At 48.8% G+C, this 25190-nt stretch overlaps 2 protein-coding genes across 2 annotated transcripts in view; one reads left to right on the plus strand and one right to left on the minus strand.

The window, feature by feature from the left end:
• Nucleotides 1-25190, plus strand: part of TRMT112 (tRNA methyltransferase activator subunit 11-2) — a 31960-nt gene that overhangs the window by 3523 nt on the left and 3247 nt on the right. The gene's annotated exons all lie outside the window — the stretch shown is intronic.
• On the minus strand, nt 741-14863 carry ESRRA (estrogen related receptor alpha). Its single transcript, XM_079958251.1, has 7 exons — nt 14696-14863; nt 10769-11114; nt 6936-7052; nt 6640-6765; nt 4794-4961; nt 3824-4093; nt 741-2906 (listed from the first exon to the last, which is right to left on the minus strand). The coding sequence occupies exons 2-7, from the start codon at nt 11100-11102 to the stop codon at nt 2659-2661; spliced, it is 1263 nt and encodes a 420-aa protein (XP_079814377.1). The 5' UTR covers nt 11103-11114; nt 14696-14863; the 3' UTR covers nt 741-2658.

A 25190-nucleotide genomic window follows, 5' to 3' on the forward strand; every position in this document is an offset into this window, starting at 1 on the left:
ATGAAAAATAAATATTGCGATGACCACCAACCTGCATGGCTTATACAAAAGAATTAGATCATTTCTCATGGAGAACATTATCAGTGGCTATCTTAAGCTCTGCCTCCACTGTCAAAGGCAGTATGGGCCTCTGAATACCAGCTGCGGGGGAATCGCAAGTGCGCCAGAGTTGCTGCTACACTCGGATCCTGCCTGTGGGATTCCCATTGTGTTATTTGGTCAGTGTGAGAATAGGATGCTGGACTGGACAAGTCTCTTTTTATGTTCTTAACGACAAGTCTTTGGGAAGAAAAACTGAACTATATATCAGAAAGCCCCAGCATCACACCCTGCAATATTTCACTGATGTAAACAGGGAGTTGTTTGTAAGACCTCCAGCTAGATTATCCCATTTGACCACCTTATGGAAGTTTTCTTAGGCCATTCATTCATTCCCAGGGTGCTTGTAATTTAGATGACAAGCTCAGCTGACTTTTTCCTAACAGAATACATTGCTTTGTTGGGGGGGGGGCAGCTCAAGTTGTTGAGCTTTTATTAAGAAATCAAAGTTTCTTGGGAAATCGCGGGTAAAAATACATTATTTTCTGCTGGGGTGGGGGGACAGAACCTCAGGTAATTGAGTACTTTCAGTGCTTTTAAATACTTGTGGATCCAGAGGGCACACCTGCCCCCCTGGGCTATGACAGTGTGTTTTCCCAGCCTCATCACACAGCACGCAGGAAGACAACAACAGACAGCAGTTGACTGTCAGGCCGCAATGGCCTTTTTTAATTTGTTCAGTAATAGAGCTCTCTATGAATGTGTATGTGTAGCCGCCTATACACAAATCAGAGGTATTTATAATATGTACACACACATAATTTAATACAAAAAAAAATTCTCCAGCTTCTCTCCCCTCCCCCCCGCAACCAGGGTAAGGGAGGCTGCAGCCCACCTCCCTTCCATGCGTAGGTGGGGGGGAAGGAAGCGAGCCAGAAATGGGGTAGATTTCTTTTTCCTGCAACAAATATACAGTAAAATATATTGCTATGTACACGGCTCTCAGCTAAAGGCCATGCAGCCTCCCTCCTTGGTTTAAGTTAGAGTAGGAACAGGGAAGCTGCAGGCCACCGCAAGCGTCGTTGTCGGACTCCAACTCCCATCAGCCCCTGCAGCCAGCGTGGCCCATGGGAGTTGTAGTCCCAACAGCTGGTGGGCCAACGTAGCTTCCCCACCCCCCTGGTTTGGCGGGTCAAAAGGGAATTAAGGAGAGGTGAGGAAGAGGTTTTATTTATTGCTTTGGGTGTAAGATGGGGTTGGCTTAATGGGGACGCAGGGAGGAACTAGCTGCTTAGCCTCGTAGTGTGAGGGGAGTTGTGGGAGTGGGGTTGATATGAAATCACACCTGAAAAAAAAAAGCACAAATTGCCTTTTTAACTATTGCTACAAGGGAATTAAGTGAAAGAACTTTGGATGGAGCGTGAAAGGCCCTGCCTTTTCCCTTCTGCAGAGGAGGAGCGGGGCGGGGGGGGCTGGACTCCCACCACTGCAGCCGCACACTCAAACACACCCCTTTCCCCAATTTTTTTAAGGCAGACTCCATGCAAAGCAGAAACGACGTAAGACACAACCTCCTCTTCCCCCTGCATCATGGGGACCCTCCCCCAAGTTTTTAAATTATTATTATTAATATTATTATTATTGCTTATAAGTGATAATGCAACATTCCCAGAGGGAGGTGGGCCTTTGTGAGGGAAAGAGAAACGGGGGGCGGACTATCGTCCCCTGAGAGACGCCCTAATGAAGAGACTCGGTACTAACGAGGCAGAAAGAAGGTCAAAAAGAAAAGAAAGTGTTGTGGGTCTTCCTTCCCCTCCCCAAATCTGTCTCCCTCCTTATTCCTGGAGAGCTGTGGATCTATGGTTTCGACACTCTTGCCCTCATTAAGGTGCATTTGGCTGGGCCCAGCCCAGGGGCAAAACCAAGATGGCGTTTGAGTGGTGTAGGAAAGAGGCCGTGAACCTGCTGTCTCTGCTCTCCATCCCGTGCTATCCTGTAGCTGCATCCTGGGGCAAGAACAAACCATTCAAACCCCCCCCCCCAACACACACACACACGTGCACACACACACACAACCCTCCCCAACAACTACCCTTCCTCTCCCTCCTCCATGCCTCGCAAATGCAATATGGCTTCCAGGCTAGAGCTACAGTGGCTAACACCCACCCCCTGCCCTTCCCCAAGTTAATAAATTAAAAATTAAAGTATGGCTTCCAGTGTGAATGTCAAAACGTTCTCTGTCTCCCTTTCTCCCTGCCCCACGTTGCGGCAGCCCAGCCTCTGACGTCCAGAAGGGCTGGTGTTTTGTGTGTTTTTTTTAAAAAAAACTTCTCTGCCTCCCCCATGGGGTCTGTTCTCTTCAGAAAAGAAAAAAAAGTCAGCCTCAGTGCAAAGCAATGGGCAGCTATCACATTTGCATACATTGAAATGCGTTTTTTTAACATGAGGCAGACGAGCGGCGGTTCTGGGAGGGGGGGGATTGTGTGGGAGGGGAAAACCCAAGCCCCGTTCCATTTCTGCACGCGTGCCGCCCCCCAACAATCCCTGATAACCAGTCAGTCTGTACTTTGCTCCCCTCCCCAAATCCTGTCCCCTGCCCTCCCCTCCCGGCCTCCTCCTTCAGTCCATCATTGCTTCCAGCATCTCCAGGAAAAGCTTATGCATGGGGACCTTGCCCTCCAGTTTGAGGCTGTAGAAGTGGTGGAGGACGCGGGTGGCTGTCTGGCGGAGGAGGGGCAGCGTGAGGAGGAGGCGGCCGGCCCGGCGGGGCTCCTCGGGGCGCCTCGACGCTTCGTATTCTAGCAGGGCCTCGTGTAGCACGTCCCGGAGCCGCTGCACAGCTGCCATGTCCTCAATATGCACCGAGTCTGGAGGAAACAGGAAGGGTGGGAAATAGATGCACACAGCAGCCATTAGGACCCCCTAGCTTGATGGAAGAGACTCCGGGAGCTTCAGTAGCCGGGAGTACCTTTTGCCACTCTTGTTTTTGGTTGTTTTTTTAAAAAATCTTATTGATTTTCCAAAAATTTTAAACAAACAAACAAACATAAATCTCAACCATATTTAAACCTAACTTAGTAACATTGTTAAGTGACATTCTTATATCCCCCTGGTTGAATTTCAGTGTATATCATTATTAACGGTTTTCCAAAACCAATATTCTTATAAAATTAACTTGATCACTGAACATCTTTCTTTCTCTCCAATTCGGCATTAAACATAGTAATTCATCACATTGCATATTTAAATCCTAAGCCTATCTGGTATTTGCAAGCTTTTCCAATTAATTAAACTTAACATATTTAACTAAATGATCTTTAAATTTCATCCATTCTTCCTGGTAATCTTCCTCGTTTTGCCACTCTTGGACAGGGGCAGCCTGGCCATGTTAATTCATGCACTGAGATTGCTGAGGGGCACTTTTTAAACCTGTATAGGGATTTTTATAATGTTTGATGTTTTATTATGTTTCTGTATATGCTGGAAGTCACCCAGAATGACTCTCACAGTGAGGGATCTGCCAGAAGGCCCTCGGAGCTGGACATCAGTGTGGGGGTGGAGACGCTCCTTCAGGTATACTGGGCAGAGGCCGTTTAGGGCTTTAGACTTTGGGCTAGTCACATACCCACCTCACAGGGTTGTTGTGAGGAGAATATGGAGAATCTGGGCAGAGCAATGTATGCCACCCTGGAGGAAAGGTAGGATATAAAGGAAACAATAAACATTGTGGGGAAACCCCCCACCTCACCCGCCTGGCATCTCTCTGCCTGTGAAAGGGACTCACCTGAGTTGGCAAGCGCCAAGGCCTTGAGAAGCACATATTCCTCTCGCTCCAGGCGCAGGGCCCGGTACTTGCGCACAAGCTGCAGGACCACCCCACTGAGCTCCAGCAGCCCCGCCACCCTTGCCGCCTCCTCGTCCAGAGCAAAGTCCTCCGCGAAGACGATTTCGTCCTCGCAGGGCAACGAACGCCAGGCCACCCCCAGCAGCAAGACCTCCAGCCACACGCTCTGCAGTACAGACATCTGGTCCGCCAAGGACAGCGCCGGAAATCCTGAGCCAGGAAGGACAGAACAGGAAAGCAAAGGAAAGGATGAAGAGGGATTAATTCACAGCTAACTAGCTGTTTGCAGGGTGGCCTGTGGCAAGCAGAAATTGATTCCAAGCAACCAAGTGTGGGTGCTTAGAAATGATTCATTGCTTTTTTTGGATGAGGTTTCTGTCAGGTGGATTTGTAGCTGGTTGACTGACTGAACCCGAAGAGTACTCATTAATGGTTCCTGATCATCCTGGGGGAAAATGACAAGTGGGGTGCTGCAGGGTTCTGTCCTGGGCCCATTGTTGTTCAACATCTTTATAAATGACTTGGATGAAGGAATTGAGGGGAAGCTCATCAAATTTGCAAATGACACCAAATTGGGAAGCATGAGCTGTTTGACAGTGGAACAGTCTTTTTCAGAAAGTGATGGGCTCTCCTTCATAGGAGGTTTCTAGACAGAGGTTGGATGGCCATCTGTCATGGATGCTTTAACAGGTAGCTAGGAGTTGCCGGGAGAGAGTGGATGGCAGAAAGAGAGAAAGCAATGAGGTGCCCTACGCACCACCACCTGCTCTGGATCCCAACGGAGTATTCCTGAGCCTTGTGCCAAGCTCAGCAATGGACCAGAAGTCGCTGTGGGTCTTTGGACAGCGGCAAGGTAATATCTGTGCAACAGCTGGACAGGCATGACTTCGAGCCAACCCTTTTCTCTCACCTGGTATGTTTTTGGCCCAGCCGATGATGACCACGATCTCCCGGTCAGCCAGATCGCACAAAGTGCTCGCTGCTTTGGCGGGACTGTCAGGAAGTGCGGGGTCGGGCATGGCGTACAGCTTCTCAGGCTCCGCCACCAGCAAGTGCGACACCATTGTGTTCATTGGAGCTGCAGGGACCGGGGGTGGAAGAAAGCATGGTGAGGATTAAAGATGAAAGAAAGAGAAGTGTCAGGAGTAAGCTGTACACTCCAGATTCACAAATCTCCCTTTCTTCGCTTGGGGGAAGTATCCCCAAATTCAGGTAATGCAGCATTTGGCAATTAGGCCAGGGACAGGGAGCCTGTGAGCCCCTCAGAAGTTGCTGGACTACAACTCCCATGATCCTTGATCATTGACTATGCTGGCTGGGAATGATGGGAGTTGGAGTCCAATAGAGTCCAGAGGGCCACACGTTCCTCAGCCTTGATCTAATCAGGGAAGTGGGCCAAAGGAGGCCAGGGCCCATGTTTCTCTCTCATCTTTTCTCATTTTGCCTGTCAGCCTAATTTTCTCATTGTACCTGTCAGCCTAAGAGCCACTTTAAACACAAGAAAAACCAAGATGACACAATCCTCCTGGAACCATGGCACTCCAGAATGCACCACACATGTGTGTGTACATGTTTGTGGGTAGAACACATGTCTGAATGCTCCGCAAGGATAGAACAGCAACTTCTTCCTTGCTTGTGGGAAGTTAGCCTATTAGGGATCCTGGAATAACTGGTGGTAGTTGCTTTTAGTATTTTCTGTTACAACAATCAACGATAACAAACATCAACAAAGTATGCAGTAGTGATGTTCTGGTCACATTACCCACTCTCCGTTTTGAACTTGCATATGCGTTACAGCACATTAAAGCACTGACAACTCTGCGGACAGCATAAGTGGGATTTACATTTATAAACTCCTTAGAAGCCTGTTTAGCAGTAAGCGGCATATAAAAAAATAGATAAAGCTTTCTCTCAGATGCACCCATTTTTTAAATGTACATTAGAAAGGGGAACATTCAATTGTGCAATGCCCTGCCCTCCCAATAGTACAGGCCCAGGAGCGCAATAGCGCATGTTCTACAACTCGAAAGCATAGCTGTTAAATCCTGGCCTACGCTCTCTTCTTCTTCCTCCCAGGGTTGTGCCTGCCAGGTTGCCAAGGTAACAAGCGTTGCTCACATCAGAAGCCCTTTCCAAGGGGATAATTCCACAGTGAGAACGGTACCATTGGTGGCACCTTAAGGTTAGGAGGAGAGACAAAGGAAGCCCAGCTTCAATAAGGGGGGAAAGGCAGAGCATTTTCAATAAAACACTCCGGAGTCCAAGGAGAGCCAAGCCTATATGAGACACTTGTAGGGAATAGAACCTCAGGCTTAGGAGTGAAATGCGGCCCTCCAAGTCTTTCTATCTGGCCCTCAGAACTCTCCTTGGGCCACACCTCTTCACTGGCTCTGCTTCAAACCCTCCTTAAGTGTTTTGGCCTAGCTGAACAGCATCCTTAAACTCTAGCAATGCCTCTTGCTTGCTTGGAAGAATGGTACAGATAGGTGCTTGTGGAAAACTAACCCGTGGTACAAAGGCAAAATAAATATTCTTTCTGTCGCCCTCTTTTGCTTCTGGACCTGCTCACCGCTGGCATGTGGCCCCCGGAACATCACCCAGAGGAGAATGTGGCCCCTGGCTTGTAAAAATGTTCTCTGGCTCTAGGATGGAGACATAGCCAAGTACACTTCTGTATGGGTCACACGCCCTGGGCCCCTTTATCCCCAAACTCTGGATAAGAGTCTGGGGTTCAGGGGGGCACCGCAGTCCTTTACCTGGTTTCTTGGTGGTCGCCGTAGCAATCTGTGGGGTGACGAATGCACTGGGGTAAGTGGCACCCTCCACCTCAGGCCGGCGCTTGTACTTCTGACGCCCTCCTCGCACCCGGTCGAGACGTACCCCTGGAGAAGACCAAAGTCGATTCAGAACATTTTCAACCTGTTAGGAGCTCCGTCTTCCTCCTGCAATTCCTCTACTCCCCACAAGCCATTTCACATTCGCTGTGCACCCTCCCGCCCCGTCAACCTTGGCGCCACGCCAGAGGTTTAGGCCCTGAGGCCCAAAGCCGTACCTTCCTTGAGCATGCCCACGCGCAGGCACTTGGTGAAACGGCAGGCCTGGCAGGCTTTCCGGCGCCGCTTCGTGATTTCGCATTCGTTGGTGGCCGGACAGCTATACTCAATGCTGCCTGAGAGAGAAAGAAAAAGGGCCGGAAAGCTTAAAAAAACTATAGTATAAAGAATATATATGCATTAACTCAAGAATATTATTTATTTATTGCATTTATATCCCACTTCTCCCCAACGAGCTCAGTGTGGCATACATGGTTCTCCCCCTTCTCACTTAATTCCCACAACAACCTTGTGAGGTAGGATAGGCAGAGAGGAAGTGACTGAGCCCAAGATCGCCCCGCGAGTTTCCTGGCCGAATGGGGATTTGAACCCTGGTCACCCAAGTCCTAGTCTAACATTCTAACCACTTCTTGACCCTGACTTTTGACACTTGAGGTGTATATTTTTAGGACCCACCTAATTTCTGTGTGATATTGAAATATTGAACACACACACACAATATTTTAATATTAATAATGTTTTAATTGTTGTAACCTGCCCTCGGACCTTAGGGTGAAGGTCAGGTAATAAACTGTAGTAGCAGTAATCAGCACTGGCTCTTGCATTTTTATATCAAAATGATGTTTGCATTTTAAGTGGAAGCTTCAGTCATGAGTTCTGAGTTTTGGGGTTTTTTTGTGTCTTTCGCCCTTTAATAGGACATTTTAAATTCAGGTGTCTTGTAAGGACATCTCCTTTTGCCCACACTTTCCTGACCCTGTTTTTTTTTTTAATTTGATTTCACTGGATTTCTGTTTTTAATTTGCTTTTAGAAGCTTTTTACACTACTGTTCTACCGTTGCTGGGTTGTTGTTGTTGCTTTATTTTTGTTTTAATAGTATTGCTTAATGCTTTAAAGTCATACACCACTTAGCAGAGGTTTTTTTTTTTTATTAAGCAATGCTTCTAAATAAATAAAATAAAAACCTCTGTTGCAGCAAAGAAGACAAACGTTTGCAGCCCATGTTAGTCACACACAGAGTAAATCTAAATCCACTGAGATGAATGGACGTGACTAACTTAGGATCATTGCCAGTCAGTGTCGGTAGATAATACTGAGCTAGATGAAGTAATGGCCTGACTTGAGATAAAGTAGTGTCCTATGTTCCAAATGCCACATTAGCCAAGTGGAACCTCCAGGTGCAGTAATAGTATACCTCAAATTACTTGTTATGAGGCGGGAGAGGCTACAGCCTTCACAGCCTGTTTGTGGGCCCTTCTTGTGCTTTTATCCATCAGCCCCTATCCAGTGCTACAAACCAGATCAAGGAAGAGTTATCAGTGCAAGGGTTCAGGAATTACACAAGTTCAGGAAGTATTTCTTCATGGAATACATACTTAACGTATGGAATTCCCCTAGCACAAGATGAGGCAACAGCACTGAACTGAAATGGCTCTTTTCTTAAATTCAGTAAGTTCATGGAGGAAGAGAAGTCTATTGGGGAACGTGTGTGGCTCAGTCGTAGAGCATGAGACTCTTCATGCTGAACGTTTTGCCCAGCGTCGGGTTCAAGCCCAGCGTTGGGCAAAAGATTCCTTCATTGCAGGGGATGGGACTAAGTGATTCTCGTGGTCCCTTCCAACTCTATGATTCTAGGACATCCAGAGACAGACAGACAGACAGACAGACAGGGTGTCTGTCTAAGGCCACATTCATACCATACATTTAAAACAGAATTGTACCATGCCAAACAACCACGTCTTCCCCTAGAGAATTCTGGGAGTTGTAGTTTCTGAGAATTCTGGGAGTTGTAGTTTCTGAGAATTCCTAGAGAATTCTGGGAGTTGTAGTGCTGAGAATTGTTAGGAGGAGGCCCCTATTCCTCTCATAGATAAACGTTTCTGATAATTGTTAAGCAAGCAATCCCTCTTCCCGGGGAACTCTGGCAATTGAAGCTTTGCGAGGGGAATAGGGGTCTCCCAACAACTCTCAGCATCCTCAACAAACTAAGGCTCCCAGAATTCTCTGGGGGAAACCATGTCTGTTTAAAGAGGTATCACAGTGCTTTTAATGTATGGTGCAAACATGGCGGGGAATCCCTGAAGAACAGCCAGGAACAAAATAAGTAGTTCATAACATGAAAGGAGAACTGCTTGATCAGGCCAAAGGCCTATCCAATCCCAGCATTCTCTTCTCACAGTGGCCAAACAGATGCCTATGGGAAGACCACAGGCAGGGCATGGAAGCAACAGCAATCTCCTCACTGGTTTTCAAAAGGTAGGCTGCCTCTGATCTCAGAGGTAGTCTAGAGCAGTGTTTCCCAAACTAGGGTCTCCAGCACTACAACTCCCATGATCCCTAGCTAGCAGAGCCAGTGGTCAGGGATGATGGGAATTGTAGTCCAAAACCAGCTGCAGGCCCAAGTTTGGGAAACACTGGTCTTTTCCAAAAAGACTTTTGGCTCGCCACATTTTATGCACCTCTACCAAGTCCCCCTTACTCTAAACCCCAAAGCCTCAAACACCGGAGCCTTTCCTCATAAGCTTACCCAGGGATGGCTGTGGGCAGAATTTCTGCACTGCAGGGGGTTGGTCCCTTCCCACTTTACCATTCTATGATTCTAAGGGAGTTACTTCACCCCCTTGTTCAGTTCTTTTTCTTAACCTTTTCCAGCTCTACAAGATCCCTTTTTGATGCATGGAAGCCAGTACCGTACATAGTATTTCAAGTGCATACTGCACCATAATTTGCATAAAGACATAATCTCGGCAGTGTTTTTCCCCAGCCCCCTTTTCAAACCATTTCCTAAGGATTCCCAACATGGAATTCACATTTTTCACAGCTGCTGCACACTTGATCGCAGCAATTTAATTATAGTACTTCTTACAGACCAACTTGGCAAAATGCATCCTATAGGTTGGTGCTGTTTGCCACAGCAGCTAGGAATTTACATTCAAAAGGTGGGGTTTTTTTTTAGGAGGGGGGTTATGGGAGCCCTTTTAATTATTTTAACGAAGTGATGTGCTGATGCCGGATGCTGTAAATGTCAATTAAACTCTGTTAATGGAGAAAACTATGTGTGAGCAAGAAGCGAGGGTGTTTGCTTTTGCAAAGCCCTTTCATAATGCGCAATAAAGTTCATTCATACTCAGACTTCCTACAGTTTTATTAATCTCGACAAGTAAAAGGGACTTCTTTCTCCACCCCCTCCTCAAGTAAGCTGAACATTTAGGAAAGAGACCTAGAATATCCCTGAACAGCACAGCCCAACCCCCCACCATGGCACCAGCCCTGTTAACATCTGTTCACCGTGATAGCTAAATAGAACCTCACTTTTAAGAGACAGTCTACCAGAGGGGCAACAAGCATCTCAGAAAGGTCTGTCTGTCATTTGAACAACAGGATGTGAGACTAGATCACGGGTGGGGAACCTGCAGCCTTCCGGACTACAACTCCCATCATCCTTGACCACTGACGGCGCTCACTGGGACTGATGGGAGTTGTAGTCCATCGCCACCTGCAGATCCAAAGCTTCCCCACACCTGGACCAGATGACCTGATCCAGCAGGGGCTTTTTCTTTTTAGGAACATCAGAAACTGCTTTATAGCAAGTCAGTCCATTGGTCCATCTAGCTCAGTACTGTCTACCCTGACTGGCAGCTGCTCTCTCAGGTTTCTGGTAGGGGGTATTGCCAGCCTGACCCAGAGATGCTGGGAATTGAAACCTTCTGCATGCAAAGCAGATGCTCTCTTGCTGCCCTTCCCCAAACAAAGACCAGACCCCTTTTCTTCCCTAACAGCTTTAGGGGAACCCCAGACTTCTCTTACAGTGCCCAGACAGGAGCGGCCTACCTTGGATAGTCCTCTTGAAGAAGGCCTTGCAGGCTTCGCAAGAGGCCACACCATAGTGGTAGCCTGAGGCAACGTCCCCGCACACCAAGCACAGCCTCTTGGGCATGGCGCTCAGCATGTACTTCCCCCGCCCTGGGGGCTCGTCCGGGTCGTCATCATGGCGTCGCCGGGAGGCCCCCGTCCCGGCAGGCAGCGCCCCAGCGGTCTCGAGCTCTTGTGGGGGCCCGCTGGCGCTGGTGTCGGAAGACCCGCTGGGGCTGTGCTGGGCGAGGCTGTCTGGGGAGGCCGGCTCCGTTTTGATGAAAAACTCTGCCCGGCGTTCCCGGGATGACATGGCTGGAGAGGGCTGCAGGAAAGAGGACACAGATGGGGTGCGTCAGAGAAGAGCTGCCACGAAATACAAAAAAAAAAAAAACTGAACCAGAAGGAATGTTGGAAAATATTTCCCCTTCCTAGGCCACATTCACAACACTACTGACGCCACTTTAAAGAGTCATGGCTTCCCCCCACAGAATTATGGGTGGTGCAGTTTGTTAAGGATGCTGAGAGTTGTCCGGAGACCCCTATTTCCCCCCAAAAGCTACAACGGCTGGAGCTCCCTGGGAAGAAAGATTGACTGATAAATCATTCTGTGCACCTTTAATTCCTAGGTTGCTTTGGGGGAAAGTCACGACTGTTTTGAGTGCTTTAAATGTGTAGTGTACATGTAGATCCAGCATCCTAAAAACTGACATAGTTGCACAGGTTAAGTCCCGTTTTCTTAAAAAATGGATGGAGCCCTTCAGTGTGATAAAGCTTAAAGGTCCCTGACACAAACCTTTAAAATAATGATGATTAATCCATTTCTCACTCAGAAGGGACCACAATCACAAACAGAATTCGGCGGCCGGGCTGTGACAAAGAGCAGTGAGCCACAGTGTGCCGTCCCAAATCCTGCCCTGTCACTTCGATGTGCGTCACAAACCCACCACCCAATCAGGGACCAGCATGGAATTTGGGGAGCTAGGCCAAGTTAGCCAACTAGGAGGAAGAATCTGACGACAAATCAATCAGAAGAACCGAGTCAGGGCGTGGGGGGGGGGGCGGGGGACAATAACCCCAGTACAGTGGTACCTCGGGTTACATACGCTTCAGGTTACAGACTCCGCTAACCCAGAAATAGTGCTTCAGGTTAAGAACTTTGCTTCAGGATGAGAACAGAAATTGTGCTCTGGTGGTGCGGCAGCAGCGGGAGGCCCCATTAGCTAAAGTGGTGCTTCAGGTTAAGAACAGTTTCAGGTTAAGTACGGACCTCCGGAATGAATTAAGTACTTAACCCGAGGTACCACTGTAATTTCATCAACCTGAGTTTAGGGGGCCTCCAGTTTCGCTGCTCAATCTGGGGAGTTGCCCCACACTGAAGGAAGTGATAGCATATACCCCAATTAAACTCCGTTAATGGAGACATAGCAAGGAAGAGCTTTTGGGATGGCCAACCATGGCTTAATTCAGACAGGCCAAGAGACTCTCTTCAAAATTTACTGCCTTTTTGGCAGCGTCCTATGTGTGGGAATGCGGGGGGAGAGTGTTCCTCACTCCATGAAGGCCCTGCAATGTAGGCCTCCCCCCCCCTTTATCTCATCAACCTACACACTGTCCACCCCACAGCTGCTGGCCTGGGATCCAGCATCCCGCCGGAAGAATGGAGCGGCCTCAAGGTCACTCCAGGGAGATACAATCAGGCACCCAGGCAGGGCTGGCGATGGCATCAAAGGCAGTGCACTCTCGCTGCCTCTGGTCCGGTCCTGTCCTGTCCCTGACCGCCTCTTTGGAGAACAGCAACATTCTGGGGCTTTGAGAGTTAAATGTAAACACGCAAAGGACAGGAATAGCCGCTTGGCTCAGCAACCTGACATCTCTTCTCTCCCCCCTCCCTGCCCCTGCAACTTCAATGCAACAAAGATTAACCCTCCCACACATGAATTGTGCCCCCCTCCCATCTCCTGCACACCTTAGGTTAAGGCTCTCTGCCCCCCACCTCTTCTGGACACTGGATTGTTGAGGTTTCCTTCCATAACCAGCCAAGATTTCATACTGATGTCCTGGCTACATATTGGGAGGTTGTTGTGTCTCTCTGCCCTCCCCCTTCTGAGTTTGGAGAAGGGGCAAAAGTGACCAGGGAGAGCCGTTTTTAAATACCCCTCCTCAAAGCAACTAGGCCTGCAGTGCAGGGATGAAATGCAAATATGACTTTTAAATTGTACTGCTTTCACATTTCGATGTTTGCCTCCCTTTGGGACGAAGGGTGGGATACAGATTCCATAAACAAACACATAAAATTGATGAAAATATTACTAATAATAAGCACCTGCGGTTCATTATCTAGCATTATTTGTGTGTTCTGAGCAGTGCCCTGAGCGAAAGAGAAAGACCAGTAATCACCCTAGGACAGCGTCTTTAACTCCAGGCACGCAAGACACCTCTTAGCGCATGCCGCTCTGCCCCCGCACCCCTAAGTGACACCCCCTCTGTGTCTCTATTAATAGGTTTACCCTCCCCACTTTTGCCAGGCCAGTCAAAGGACCTTTGTCCTCTGTGGATCAGTGCATCATCCCTTACCCAATCGGGGACAAGAGTGGAGTTTATGCAAGAGGAGGAGGGGGGCAACATGGGCCAGAGAGAGGGGGCTAGGATACATTGCCCAACTTTCTCCCAACCCACCACACACACACACACCCAGCAAGCAGAAGCCATTCAGAAAAGTCCATGCGCACATCGGCCACAGACTTTTGATCGTTCTCAGGACTCCATAAAGCAGGAGACTTTGTGAAATCAGGGCAGCTGTCTCAACCTCCCGGACACCTCTGCACACCACCTCCCTGCAGCTGAACAATGTGTGGTCATGTTTTCTCGGGCTCCATGTGGAAAGCCTGTGTGCCCATGACCTTTGACCCTTCTGCAGTTCACTTCTGTCACTCTCCCCTGCACACCCCACTTACTACGGGCCGCAGTGCCCCCTAGTGGCCGAGCGGTGAGGCCAGCTGGGCAAAAGAGACAGGGCACTCTCATGTCTGAGCCCTCTCCAGTTCACATGTGCCCAGGCGCGCATGAGTTTGCTATGCACATGGCTGCAAAAAGGTTTCCCCATCCTGGCAGCCGCAGGGGGTATATGCAGACTGTGTCTGTACACACAAGGGAGACTTCTCCACTCATCTGGGCGCAGCACTTCAACATCTCCATGTGCGGCTGTGAGCACATCAGTGCGCCCTCCTTGTACATACACAAGCATTTCTCATTCGGTGCCCTTGCACCTAGGCAAGCAGGCCTACACAGGTGCCTACGAGGGACCCACCTACACCTGCACAACACAAAATATCCGCACTATGTGACCTTAAATCATGTCCCCCACCCCCCGCCGGCTGCGCCATGCCCCACACTGCTTGTCCCCGGGTCTGCGCACTCTGCTGCAGGAGCACGACTCTGCCTGGCAGCGTCAACAGGGACATCCACAGGAGCACTTTCATGCCCCTGATCTCTGCCCACACATCTCTCCACTCCCCCCCCACACATGATTTTTGCCCTCTGCCACACTAACAGAGGCACTGCAATAGACGTGTGTACACCCGTAGTACACCGATATCTATTTGCATGTGAGTGAGTTCTGGCGCACTTGGGGGCGCCGGCGCGTCTACCGACGCGCGTCTGCCCCCGAGTGGGGGGCACCGTGGTGTGTCCCCCCCCCCCACTTCCAGAACCCTGCCTGCCCCTGCCCCCGCCCCCTGTTTTCTGGATCGGGCGCTCTCTTTCCCTGCAAGGCAACCAACCTCCCACAACGAAAGCGCCGGTCACATGGAGCCGGTTTGGAGAAGGGGGCTGGGATTGGGGGGGGGGGCGCGATCGTCAGAATATTCCCCGCTTCTTCTTCCTCCTCCTCACGATCGCACTGACCTTGGTCGCAGCCAAGGGCTGGGAGCTGCAGGAAGCGCTGGCGGCGGCGGGGTCCTAGCTGTGTCCGAGCGGGGCGGCTCAGTGGCCCCGCGCGCCGGGGACCGGCCGGGCCATGGGCTGGGGCTGCGCGCTCGCTCCTCGCTCCGGCTGTAGGACACAAAAGGACATCGCAACCCACTTCCTACTCGGCTTCCTCCAGCTGGTGGGGGCGGGGCCTGGAGATGAATATGCAGAGCAGAGGGGCGGGGACAACGCGGTCCCCCCCTCCCACCTCTCCAAGGCGCTTGCTGCGCTCTTCTCAACTACGCGCGCCGGCCGCGGCTGCTGGCAACGTGGCGCCCGAAGAGGAGCAGCAGCAGCAGCAGGACGGGGGGCGGGCGAGGGAAAGGTCGTCTCTCGGCCAACGCCCCCCGCGTGGTTAACCAGTCCGATCGCGGGTGGGAGAGACTTGGGTGTGCGCGCGTCCCGCTCTCTCCCCGCAGCCCCGCTTCTCAAGGTCACCCGGGAAATGGAACCTACCAGTTAAGGAGAAGGAGCTCCGTGGAGCCTCCACTGCCAGGGGCAGTCTACCTACTGGTGGGACAAGCAAGGAGGAGGGAGGAAAGAGAAGGAGAGCTTTCCGCAGGCCGGTGGATGGCCCACCGGCCAAGCTTGAGCCAGGCACAGCGCCGGCATTCGGGTCTTCTGGCCGTGGCAGCCAGAGTGCGGTTGACCTCCGCACGGTTTGCAGAAGCGAGTGAAGCATGTGAGATCCTGGCAGCGAAAACAGCAACAGAGTTTTGTGGTACCTTAAGGCTTAACAAATGTGCCATTTGCAACCTTCTCCAACCTATCGAGCTACAAATGGCATCACCTTAGCCAGTACTACTTCATTTAATATATTATTATTATTATTATTATTATTATTATTATTATTATTAGTTTTATGTAGTTATAAATTATATTTTTTTACATTTGATACAAGTAGGTTCTGTAACAAAATGTTGCAGCGTGGAGTGCTTCTGGTCTTGGCACCTGCTAGCTTGCCGGCTATGCCCTTTCCCAGAAAACTCCATTCCATTCCCCCATCTGCTTCCACATCCCAACAGTTAGCTAGCATTTTGTGCTCACTGAGCATGCTCAGTCCTTGAGCTGAGTGTGAGTGTGAGTTTCCCTTAGGATTCCTCCCCCTTTAAAGTTTTTTTTGACCAGTAAGCCCACAACATACATTCTTTTTTCTTATGCAAACACAACCTTACATGGGCGTCAAACAAACAAACAAACAAATAGGAAAGACAAGGGGGAAAGCAAAATAGGCAGTAGAAAAAAACGTCAGGAGGAGGCGGGAGAGCAGGAAACATCAGTTGGCAATCCCATCAGCCATTGCACTGACCCTGGGAGAGTGTTTGGGCATCAGAGTTGGAGAGTGAGAGATGGCCTAACAAGAGCATGGAGAACAAGCAGGGGTGGTCTGAGAGCAAGGGAAAGGTGATCTTAGGCCTCCTGGCTTTACGTGTTTTTGCATTTGTGGGCTTACTGTATTTGCAAATCTTGAGGCTCCCCATAGCCTCTTCATGCCTTCCTCTTTTGCATGGACAGTTCTATTTTAGCTGCATAAGACTTGACCCTTAAGAATGAGAGCTGGACTGTAAAGAAGGCTGATCGCCAAAGAATTGATGCTTTTGAATTATGGTGGTGGAGGAGACTCTTGAGAGTCCCATGGACTGCAAGAAGATCAAACCTCTCCATTCTTAAGGAAATCAGCCCTGAGTGCTCACTGGAAGGACAGATCCTGAAGCTGAGACTCCAATACTTTGGCCACCTCATGAAAAGAGAAGACTCCCTGGAAAAGATGGAGGGCACAAGGCGAAGAGGACGTCAGAGGACGAGATGGTTGGACAGTGTTCTCGAAGCTACCAATGTGAGTTTGACCAAACTGCGGGAGGCAGTGGAAGACAGAAGTGCCTGGCGTGCTCTGGTCCATGGGGTCACGAAGAGTCGGACACGACTAAACAACTAAACAACAAAAGATAGGCTAATGTTAACAACACAAGCTTGAAAGCTTGCCACCACCCAGGGCCGTCTTTAGCAGATGCGACGCTTGGGTGCAAATATCTGCCCAGCGCCCCCAAATTACCATGGGTAGTGGGGGGGGGGGAAGCTGTGCACTGCCAGCCATGGGGGGCGGCCTGCAACTCTCCCCCATGCCGCTGTGGGAGAGCAATCCCCACAGGCTTGGGAGGCAAGCTGCATGCGCACCAGCCATATGGTTGACGGGGCGCAGCTGGCAGGCGTGCAGGGGAAGGGGAAGCCACCAGCAAAGCTGCACAGCTCCCCACTCACTGGGGCGTCCCTGAGAGGCTGGCTCCCTGGTGCAACGCACCACTAAGCCCTGTGGGGAAGACGGCTCTGCCACGACCATAACGAGACATAACAGTAAGTGAAACTACGGCTTAGCGCAAGCAAGCTGGCTATGGTTTGTCTTAGCGTTACGTCCAAACTTCCCCCCCCCCCAGTAGATTTTTATTGAGATTTTAAAGGTTACAAAAAGAAAAAATAAAGAACATATTTAAACAGATTTTTTTTAAAAAAAAAATACAGAACAATACAAGAACAAAGAAAAAAAACACACAAAAAGATGCAGATAATTAAAAAAAACAAATCAATCCTTTACATAACTTTCTTTCCTTTGCTTATTTCCTTGACCTCCTCACACCTTCCTTTTTTGTATTCTAATTCAATTAGATATTTCAGCAAATCCTTTCCATCTTTATTTTTATCCTAATGATTTATCTTAATATACTATAATTTTACATTCTGTTCTTTCACCAATTAACAATCCATTTTTACTTAATCCTTTATATCATTTCTGCTGAAACCACATTACTTCATTCCAACATCCTTCTAACATTCCTTAATTTTACAATGTTTCTGTAGATAAACTTTAAATTTCTTCCAATCTTCTTCCACCAACTCTTCTCCTTGGTCTCGGATTCTGCCAGTCATTTCTGCCAGTTCCATATAGTCCATCACCTTCATCTGCCATTCTTCCCCGGTGGGTAAATCTTGTGTCTTCCAGTACTTTGCAATAAGTATTCTTGCTGCTGTTGTGGTATACATAAAGAAAGTTCTATCCTTCTTTGATACCAATTGGCCGATCATGCCCAGGAGAAAGGCCTCTGGTTTCTTCTGAAAGGTATATTTAAATACCTTTTTCATTTCATTATAAATCATCTCCCAGAAAGTCTTAATCCTTGGGCATGTCCACCAAAGGTGAAAGAATGTACCTTCAATCTCTTTACACTTCCAACATTTATTATGCATTACGTCCAAACTTGGGCTTGTAGTTTATCTCCCCAGACAAACAAATCACAAACAATAAGACACAGAGCAAACCTTTGGTTACAAATCATGGCAACCCAACCTCTGTTTAAAAACTTATGGAGCCACCTTTGTCAATGAAAAACCTCCTCAAGAGTTCTCACAAATGGATTAGTCTTCAGCAGCAAGTTGTTCAAATCAATATGTCACCCTGCAGAGGAGGATCATAGAATCTGGCACCATATCATAGTGTGTGTGAGAAGGGGGGGGGGGGGAGAGGGAGAGAGGAAGAATTATTGGCCCAAGGCCACTGAGTCTGTTCATAACTGAGTGGGGATTCGAACCCTGGTCTCCCAGGTCCTAGCCCAACACTCTAACCACTATACCACACTGGTTCTAGGCTGCCTTTCAAGACATCTCCCTCTCGCAAAACTTAAGTCCGTGCTCATATCAAATTCATTTTGAACAGCTGAAAAAAGAACCATTTAATTAAAACTAGCCATTTAAAACCAGCAGCGATATGTGCTGTTAGAAAAGGTCGGCTGAGCCCAGCGTTTAAATTACAAGCACCAGGGGAATAAATGGGTTTTAAACAGGCCTTGAAAACCATCAATAAGGCGATCAAATGTAAGACTGGGGGCCTTATAACATCTCCCTCTTTGCATCCGTGAAATGTTGCAAGGTGCGATACTAGGGCTCTCCAGCGCTCTGATCCGCTGGGGTTGCTGGATCAGGCCAATAGCCCATCTAGTCCAGCATATCCTGTTCTCACAGTGGCCAAATCCCATCTATTATTATTATTATTATTATTATTATGCCTTATACCCGCAGGTCTCAGGGCAGTTCACAAGATAAAATCACAAGATAAAAACACAAAATACATAATATAAATGAAAACAAGAACAACCCCAAAATCCGCCCTCCTCAACATATTTTAAAAGGGTATTGAGTGTCAATGTTTAGCTGTGTGAAGACGTTCTTCCTTTTATCTGACCAGAATCTCCCACCATTCAGGATTTTTTATTTTATTTTATTTATTTATTTATTTGACTTATATACCGTCCTTCATCAAAAGATCTTCAGGGCTGCTCACAAGATGAAAACACGAAATAAAAGCATAAATAAATAGTTAAAACAGAAACGACAAAACAATAACACCCCCTCCCCCAAACACATATAAAAGGCTATAAGAATATTGGTTAGCCAAAGGCCTGGTTGAAAAGGAACATTTTTCTGCCTGGTGCCTAAAGGTGTATAATGAAGGCGCCAGGTGAACCTTCCTGGGGAGATCATTCCACAAACAGGGAGCCACTGCAGAAAAGGCCCTGTTCTCGTGTTTCCACCCTCCGGACCTCTTCTGGAGGAAGTACACAAAGAAGGGCCTTAAGTGGTGATCACAGAGTCTGGGATGGTTTATATGGGGAGAGGCAGTCCTTGAGGTATTGTGGTCTTGAGTAGTTTGAGGGTGTCCCTGGATTCTAGTATTAAGAGAGATGGGGCTGGGGGGGGAGTCTCCCTGTCTGCTTCCTCCACGCTCCCTGCACAATTTTATCCGCCTCTCTCATGTTCCTCCCTTTCATGCCTTTTCTCTGAACTTGGAGGAAAAAAGCCCCAAATGTTGTAAGCTTTCCTCCAACTCCCTCGATCCTTTCAGTCGCCCTTTCCTTGCGCAATGGCTTTCCTGCTTGCTGTGGGGCAGCGTGGTTCCAGCTGGTACCAGTTCTAATTGTCCCAAAGGGCGGGTGGGACCCACATGCGAAACCCGCCGCGCAACAAAGTGTCCTGCCCTGGAGCTCAGCTGCCCGGCTCCTTCTCCTCCACCCCACCAGCCTTCACATGCATATACCCTGCCCTGTCTTCTCCCACCAACCCGAAACACCCTGCACACGCCCTTTTCTCCTGGAGCGAACCCACTTTGCTTTGAGCGGAGGAACCAGCCTCAGCTACTCTGCCTGTTTTGACAAATCTTGAGTCATACGCTCAAGAATCCTCCTGCAGGGTGTGGGTGTTCCTTTTCATCTCCCTTCCCTGCCCCCCCCCCAATACCACATTACCCTGCCTGCCTGCAGATCTGGCAGTGTTTCTCAGGTGGGGGCTGTCCTGCCTGTTGCAAAAAGGGATTTCCCCACCCCGGGGTGAAGGGGCAGGCCAAAGCTTTGGATTCCGAAAGAGCCAAAACACAACCTTCGAAAACAGCATCGGCATACAACAGAAGTAGAATGTAGAGCCCTCCAGACCTTTCCATCAGGCCCTTGGGACTCCAGCATTGCAGGGGTTTGGCCCTTGGGATCCCTTCCAACTCTACAATTCTATGATTTCTCTCCCCGTCGCACACTCCTCGTTGGCCCTTAGTCCTTGAACTCTGATCATACTTCTTGCTTCTGAGTGCATGCAGAAGCGATCTTCCTTTACGAAGGGGAAATTTACATTGGTTGCTCCTCCCACGTTTTGCCTCTGGCCCCTCCCACCACTGGCATGTGGCCCCCCAGGAGGTTGCCCAGAAGGGAATGCTGCTCTCAGTCTGCAAAAAGGTTCCCCATGTACTGAAATCAGCTCTCCATGGGAGCACATCTTGAGGGCACCAGCTCCCCAGCGGAGGAATTAAGCCAATGGGAGCCAGGCAGTCGTAGTGACACCTGAGAGGTGGTAAAGGTAAAGGTAAAGGGACCCCTGACCATTAGGTCCAGTCGTGGCCGACTCTGGGGTTGCGGCGCTCATCTCGCTTTATTGGCCAAGGGAGCCAGCGTACAGCTTCCGGGTCATGTGGCCAGCAGGACTAAGCCGCTTCTGGCGAACCAGAGCAGCGCACGGAAACACCGTTTACCTTCCTGCTGGAGCGGTACCTATTTATCCACTTGCACTTTGACGTGCTTTTGAACTGCTAGGTTGGCAGGAGCAGGAACCAAGCAACGGGAGCTCACCCCGTCGTGGGGATTTGAACCACCGACCTTCTGACCGGCAAGTCCTAGGCTCTGTGGTTTAAACCACAGTGCCACCGGTGTTGTTAGGAGGCCCCTATTCCCCACAGAGAGCTACAGTTCCCAGAGTTTCCTGGGAAGGTGGAAGAGGATATAGCTCAAGCACTCTGAGAGTTGTAGCTTTGGCATCTGTTGATGGAGGAGAGGTCCATTGCTGGAAAAATCATGCAGCCGCCACACAGATCTAGGAACAAAACATGAGAAGCTCCCTTCTGCCAAGTCAGCCCCTTGGTACATCTAGCTCTAAATTGTCTGCTCTGTCTGGCAGTGTTTCTCCAAGGATTGATTGATTGATTGATTGATTGTGTTTCTATGCTGCTTTTCATTCAAATGGATTTCAAAGCGTCTTACAAACAATGCATAGCAATAACATAACAGAACATAATGTTGTTGTTGTTGTTTAGTCGTTTAGTTGCGTCTGACTCTTCGTGATTCCATGGACCAGAGCATGCCAGGCACTCCTGTCTTCCACTGCCTCCCGCAGTTTGGTCAAACTCGCATTGGTAGCTTCGAGAACACTGTCCATCTGTCTTGTCCTCTGTTGTCTCCTTCTCCTTGTGCCCTCCATCTTTCCCAACATCAGGGTCTTTTCCAGGGAGTCTTCTCTTCTCATGAGGTGGCCAAAGTCTTGGAGCTTCAGCTTCACAATCTGTCCTTCCAGTGAGCACTCAGGGCTGATTTCCTTAAGAGTGGAGAGGTTTGATCTTCTTGCTGTCCATGGGACTCTCAAGAGTCTCCTCCAGCACCAGAATTCAAAAGCATCAATTCTTCAGCGATCAGCCTTCTTTATGGTCCAGCTCTCACTGCCATACATCACTACTGGGAAAACCATAGCTTTAACTGTACGGACCTTTGTTGGCAAGGTGATGTCTCTGCTTTTTAAGATGCTGTCTAGGTTTGTCATTGCTTTTCTCCCAAGAAGCAGGCGTCTTTTAATTTCGTGGCTGCTGTCACCATCTGCATAATAGAAGATCACAAATGCAGCACAAGCCATATAAAATAATGAACAAATCATCAATGAAACAATTACAATCTATGAAACACTGTTAACAAAACAGTGATTCTATGATTCTATGATTCTCTCCCAGCTCTACATGGAGATTCCAGGGATTGGCCATGGGGCCTTCTGCATGCTCTGCTGCTGAGTGACAACTCTTCCTCCAACTTCGTTTAGCAGACCTCTTTCCAGAGAAACCAGGAGTCCTGATGGGGAGTGTCCCCAGCTGAAAGCCTGGAGAGCTGCTGCCTGCCAGTGTAGGCAAGCAGCGCCAGATGGTCTGACCATAAGGCAGGCTGCCTGTGTGCCTAAACCAACAGCCCCCATCCCCATCTCTTCGCAGATTATTAGGAATTATTATTTATTATGGGTTATTATTATTATGGGTAAAAAGTGTAGCAGATTGAGAGCATATGGGTAAAAATTGTAAGAGAGAGAAGTGGGTGTCTGCTATAGACCCACCAATCTAGATTGAAGAAGAGTTTGGATTTGATATCCCGCTTTTTCACTACCCGAAGGAGTCTCAAAGCGGCTAACAATCTCCTTTCCCTTCCTCCCCCACAACAAACACTCTGTGAGGTGAGTGAGGCTGAGAGACTTCAGAGAAGTATGACTAGCCCAAGGTCACCCAGCAGCTGCATGTGGAGGAGCGGAGACACAATCTACCGCTCTGAACCACTACACCACACTGGCTCTCAGACTTGGCTGATGCCTTACTTACCAAACATTCAAAAAGGAGAGAAATAATAATCATGGGGGACTTCAACTTCCCCGATATCTGTGGGGACTCAAACTCTGCTAAGAGTGTAAGGTCTGACAAATTCCTCCATTGCCTCGCTGACAATTTCATTTCCCAGAAGGTGGAAGAACCAACAAGGGGAACATCTATCTTGGACCTGGTCCTCACCAATAGAGAAGAACTGATTGATGAAATGGAAGTGCTCAGAAACGTGGGAGGAAGTGATCATGTTCTCCTAGGTTTTAGGATACAGAGGCAAGGGAAAACTGAGTGTAGTCAAACATGCACTCCGGATTTTAAGGAGGCCAATTTCGAAAAGCCGAAGGAGCTACTGGGTGTGATCCCCTGGTCAGAAATACTCCGTGAGAAGGGAGTCCAAGAAGGATGGGAGTTTCTGAAAGGAGAAATATTGAAGGCCCAAATGCAGACAATACCAACCAGAAAGAAAAGTGGGAGGCATCTAAGGAAACCGGTGTGGCTGCATAAGGAGCTTACAGATGAGCTGAGAGTTAAGAAGGGCATGTATAAGAAATGGAAGAAAGGGGAAATCACAAAGGAGGAATATACATGATTAGCCAACAGTTGCAGGGGCAAAGTCAGGCTGGCTAAAGCTCAGAATGAGCTCAGGCTTGTAATAGAGGTTAAAAATAATAATAAAAGGTTTCTTTGGCTATGTCCAAAGTAAGAGGAAGAACAAGCAAGTGGTAGATCCTCTACGTGGGAAACATGGAGAAATGCTACTGGGTGACAGAGAAAAGGCAAAACTACTCAACACCTATTTTGCCTCTGTCTTCACTCCAAAGGAAAGCGATGCCCAACCTGGTGATAACAGAATAAATGATGTAAGGAGGGAGTCCAAGATAGGAAAAGAGGTAGTAAGGGAACACCTAGCTACTTTAAATGAGTTCAGATCTCCAGGGCCTGATGAGCTGCATCCAAGGGTACTAAAGGAGCTTACGGATGTAATTTCAGAGCCTTTGTCTATTATCTTTGAGAATTCTTGAAGAACAGGTGAGGTCCCTACAGACTGGAGGTGGGCAAATGTTGTCCCCATCTTCAAAAAGGGGGGGAAGGAAGACCCAGGTAACTACCGACCAGTGAGCTTGACATTGATACCAGGGAAGGTCCTAGATAATTCAACAGTTGGTCTGTGAGTATTTAGAAAAGGATGCTGTGATTACTAAAAATAACTCATGCCAGACCAATCTGATTTCTTTTTCTTTTTTTATGGAACTACAAACTTGGTGGATCAGGGAAATGCTGTGGAGATAGTGTATCTTGATTTCAGTAAGGCTTTGATATTCTCTCGAGTAAGCTGGTAAAACGTGGGTTGAACCAGGTAACTGTTAGGTGGATCTGTAGCTGGTTGACTGACTGAACCCAAAGAGTACTCATTAATAGTTCCTTGTCACCCTGGAAAAAAGTGACAAGTGGGGTACTGCAGGGTTCTGTCCTGGGCACGTTGATGTTCAATGTCTTTATAAATGAAGGGCTGTCTCATGGAGGAGGGAGCATGCTTGTTTTCTCCTGCTCTGGAGGGTAGGACTCAAACCAATGGCTTCAAGTTGCAATAAATGAGATTCCGATGAAACATTCGGAAAAACTTTCTGACAGTAAGAGCTGTTCAGCAGTAGAACAGACTCCCACGAGAGGTGGTGGGCTCTCCTTCCTTGGAGGTTTCTAAACAGAGGCTGGATGGCCATCTGTCATGGATGCTTTAGCTGAGATTCCGGCATTGCAGGGGGTTGGACTAGATGACCTTTGTTGTCCCTTCCAGTTTTACGATTTTATGATTCTATGAAGCTTTGTAGTCCCAGCGCTCACCGCTAGATGCCACTCTTCTCTCAAACTGGGGTTTAGGGAACCTAGACATGCTTGGTTCAGTTTAGAGTTTCTTTCTAGCTGTGCTTGACAGACGCCACTCTTGCCTCCTAGTGGTAAAGATATAACTCAGCAGTCCTGGTTGATTTATTAAAAAGAGAAAGGAAGGATTTGGCTCTGCCTAGAAGCCTCAGACTCTTGAACACAGGTGGCGCTGTGGGTTAAAGCCTCAGCGCCTAGGACTTGCCGATCGAAAGGTCGGCGGTTCGAATCCCTGCGGCGGGGTGCGCTCCCGCTGCTCGGTCCCAGCGCCTGCCAACCTAGCAGTTCGAAAGCACCTCCGGGTGCAAGTAGATAAATAGGGACCGCTTACCAGTGGGAAGGTAAACGGCGTTTCCGTGTGCGGCTCTGGCTCGCCAGAGCAGCGATGTCACGCTGGCCACGTGACCCGGAAGTGTCTCCGGACAGCGCTGGCCCCTGGCCTCTTAAGTGAGATGGGCGCACAACCCCAGAGTCTGTCAAGACTGGCCCGTACGGGCAGGGGTACCTTTACCTTTACCTTTAGAAGCCTCAGACTCTTGAACTGGAGCTTGTGGCTAAACCAGGTGAGGGTAGCCAATGGGTCTCAATTCCTCAGTGGGTTAGGGACTTCCCCTGCAT

This window comes from Podarcis cretensis, assembly GCF_951804945.1.
Source record: "Podarcis cretensis genome assembly, chromosome: 16".
NCBI classification, from domain to species: domain Eukaryota; kingdom Metazoa; phylum Chordata; class Lepidosauria; order Squamata; family Lacertidae; genus Podarcis; species Podarcis cretensis.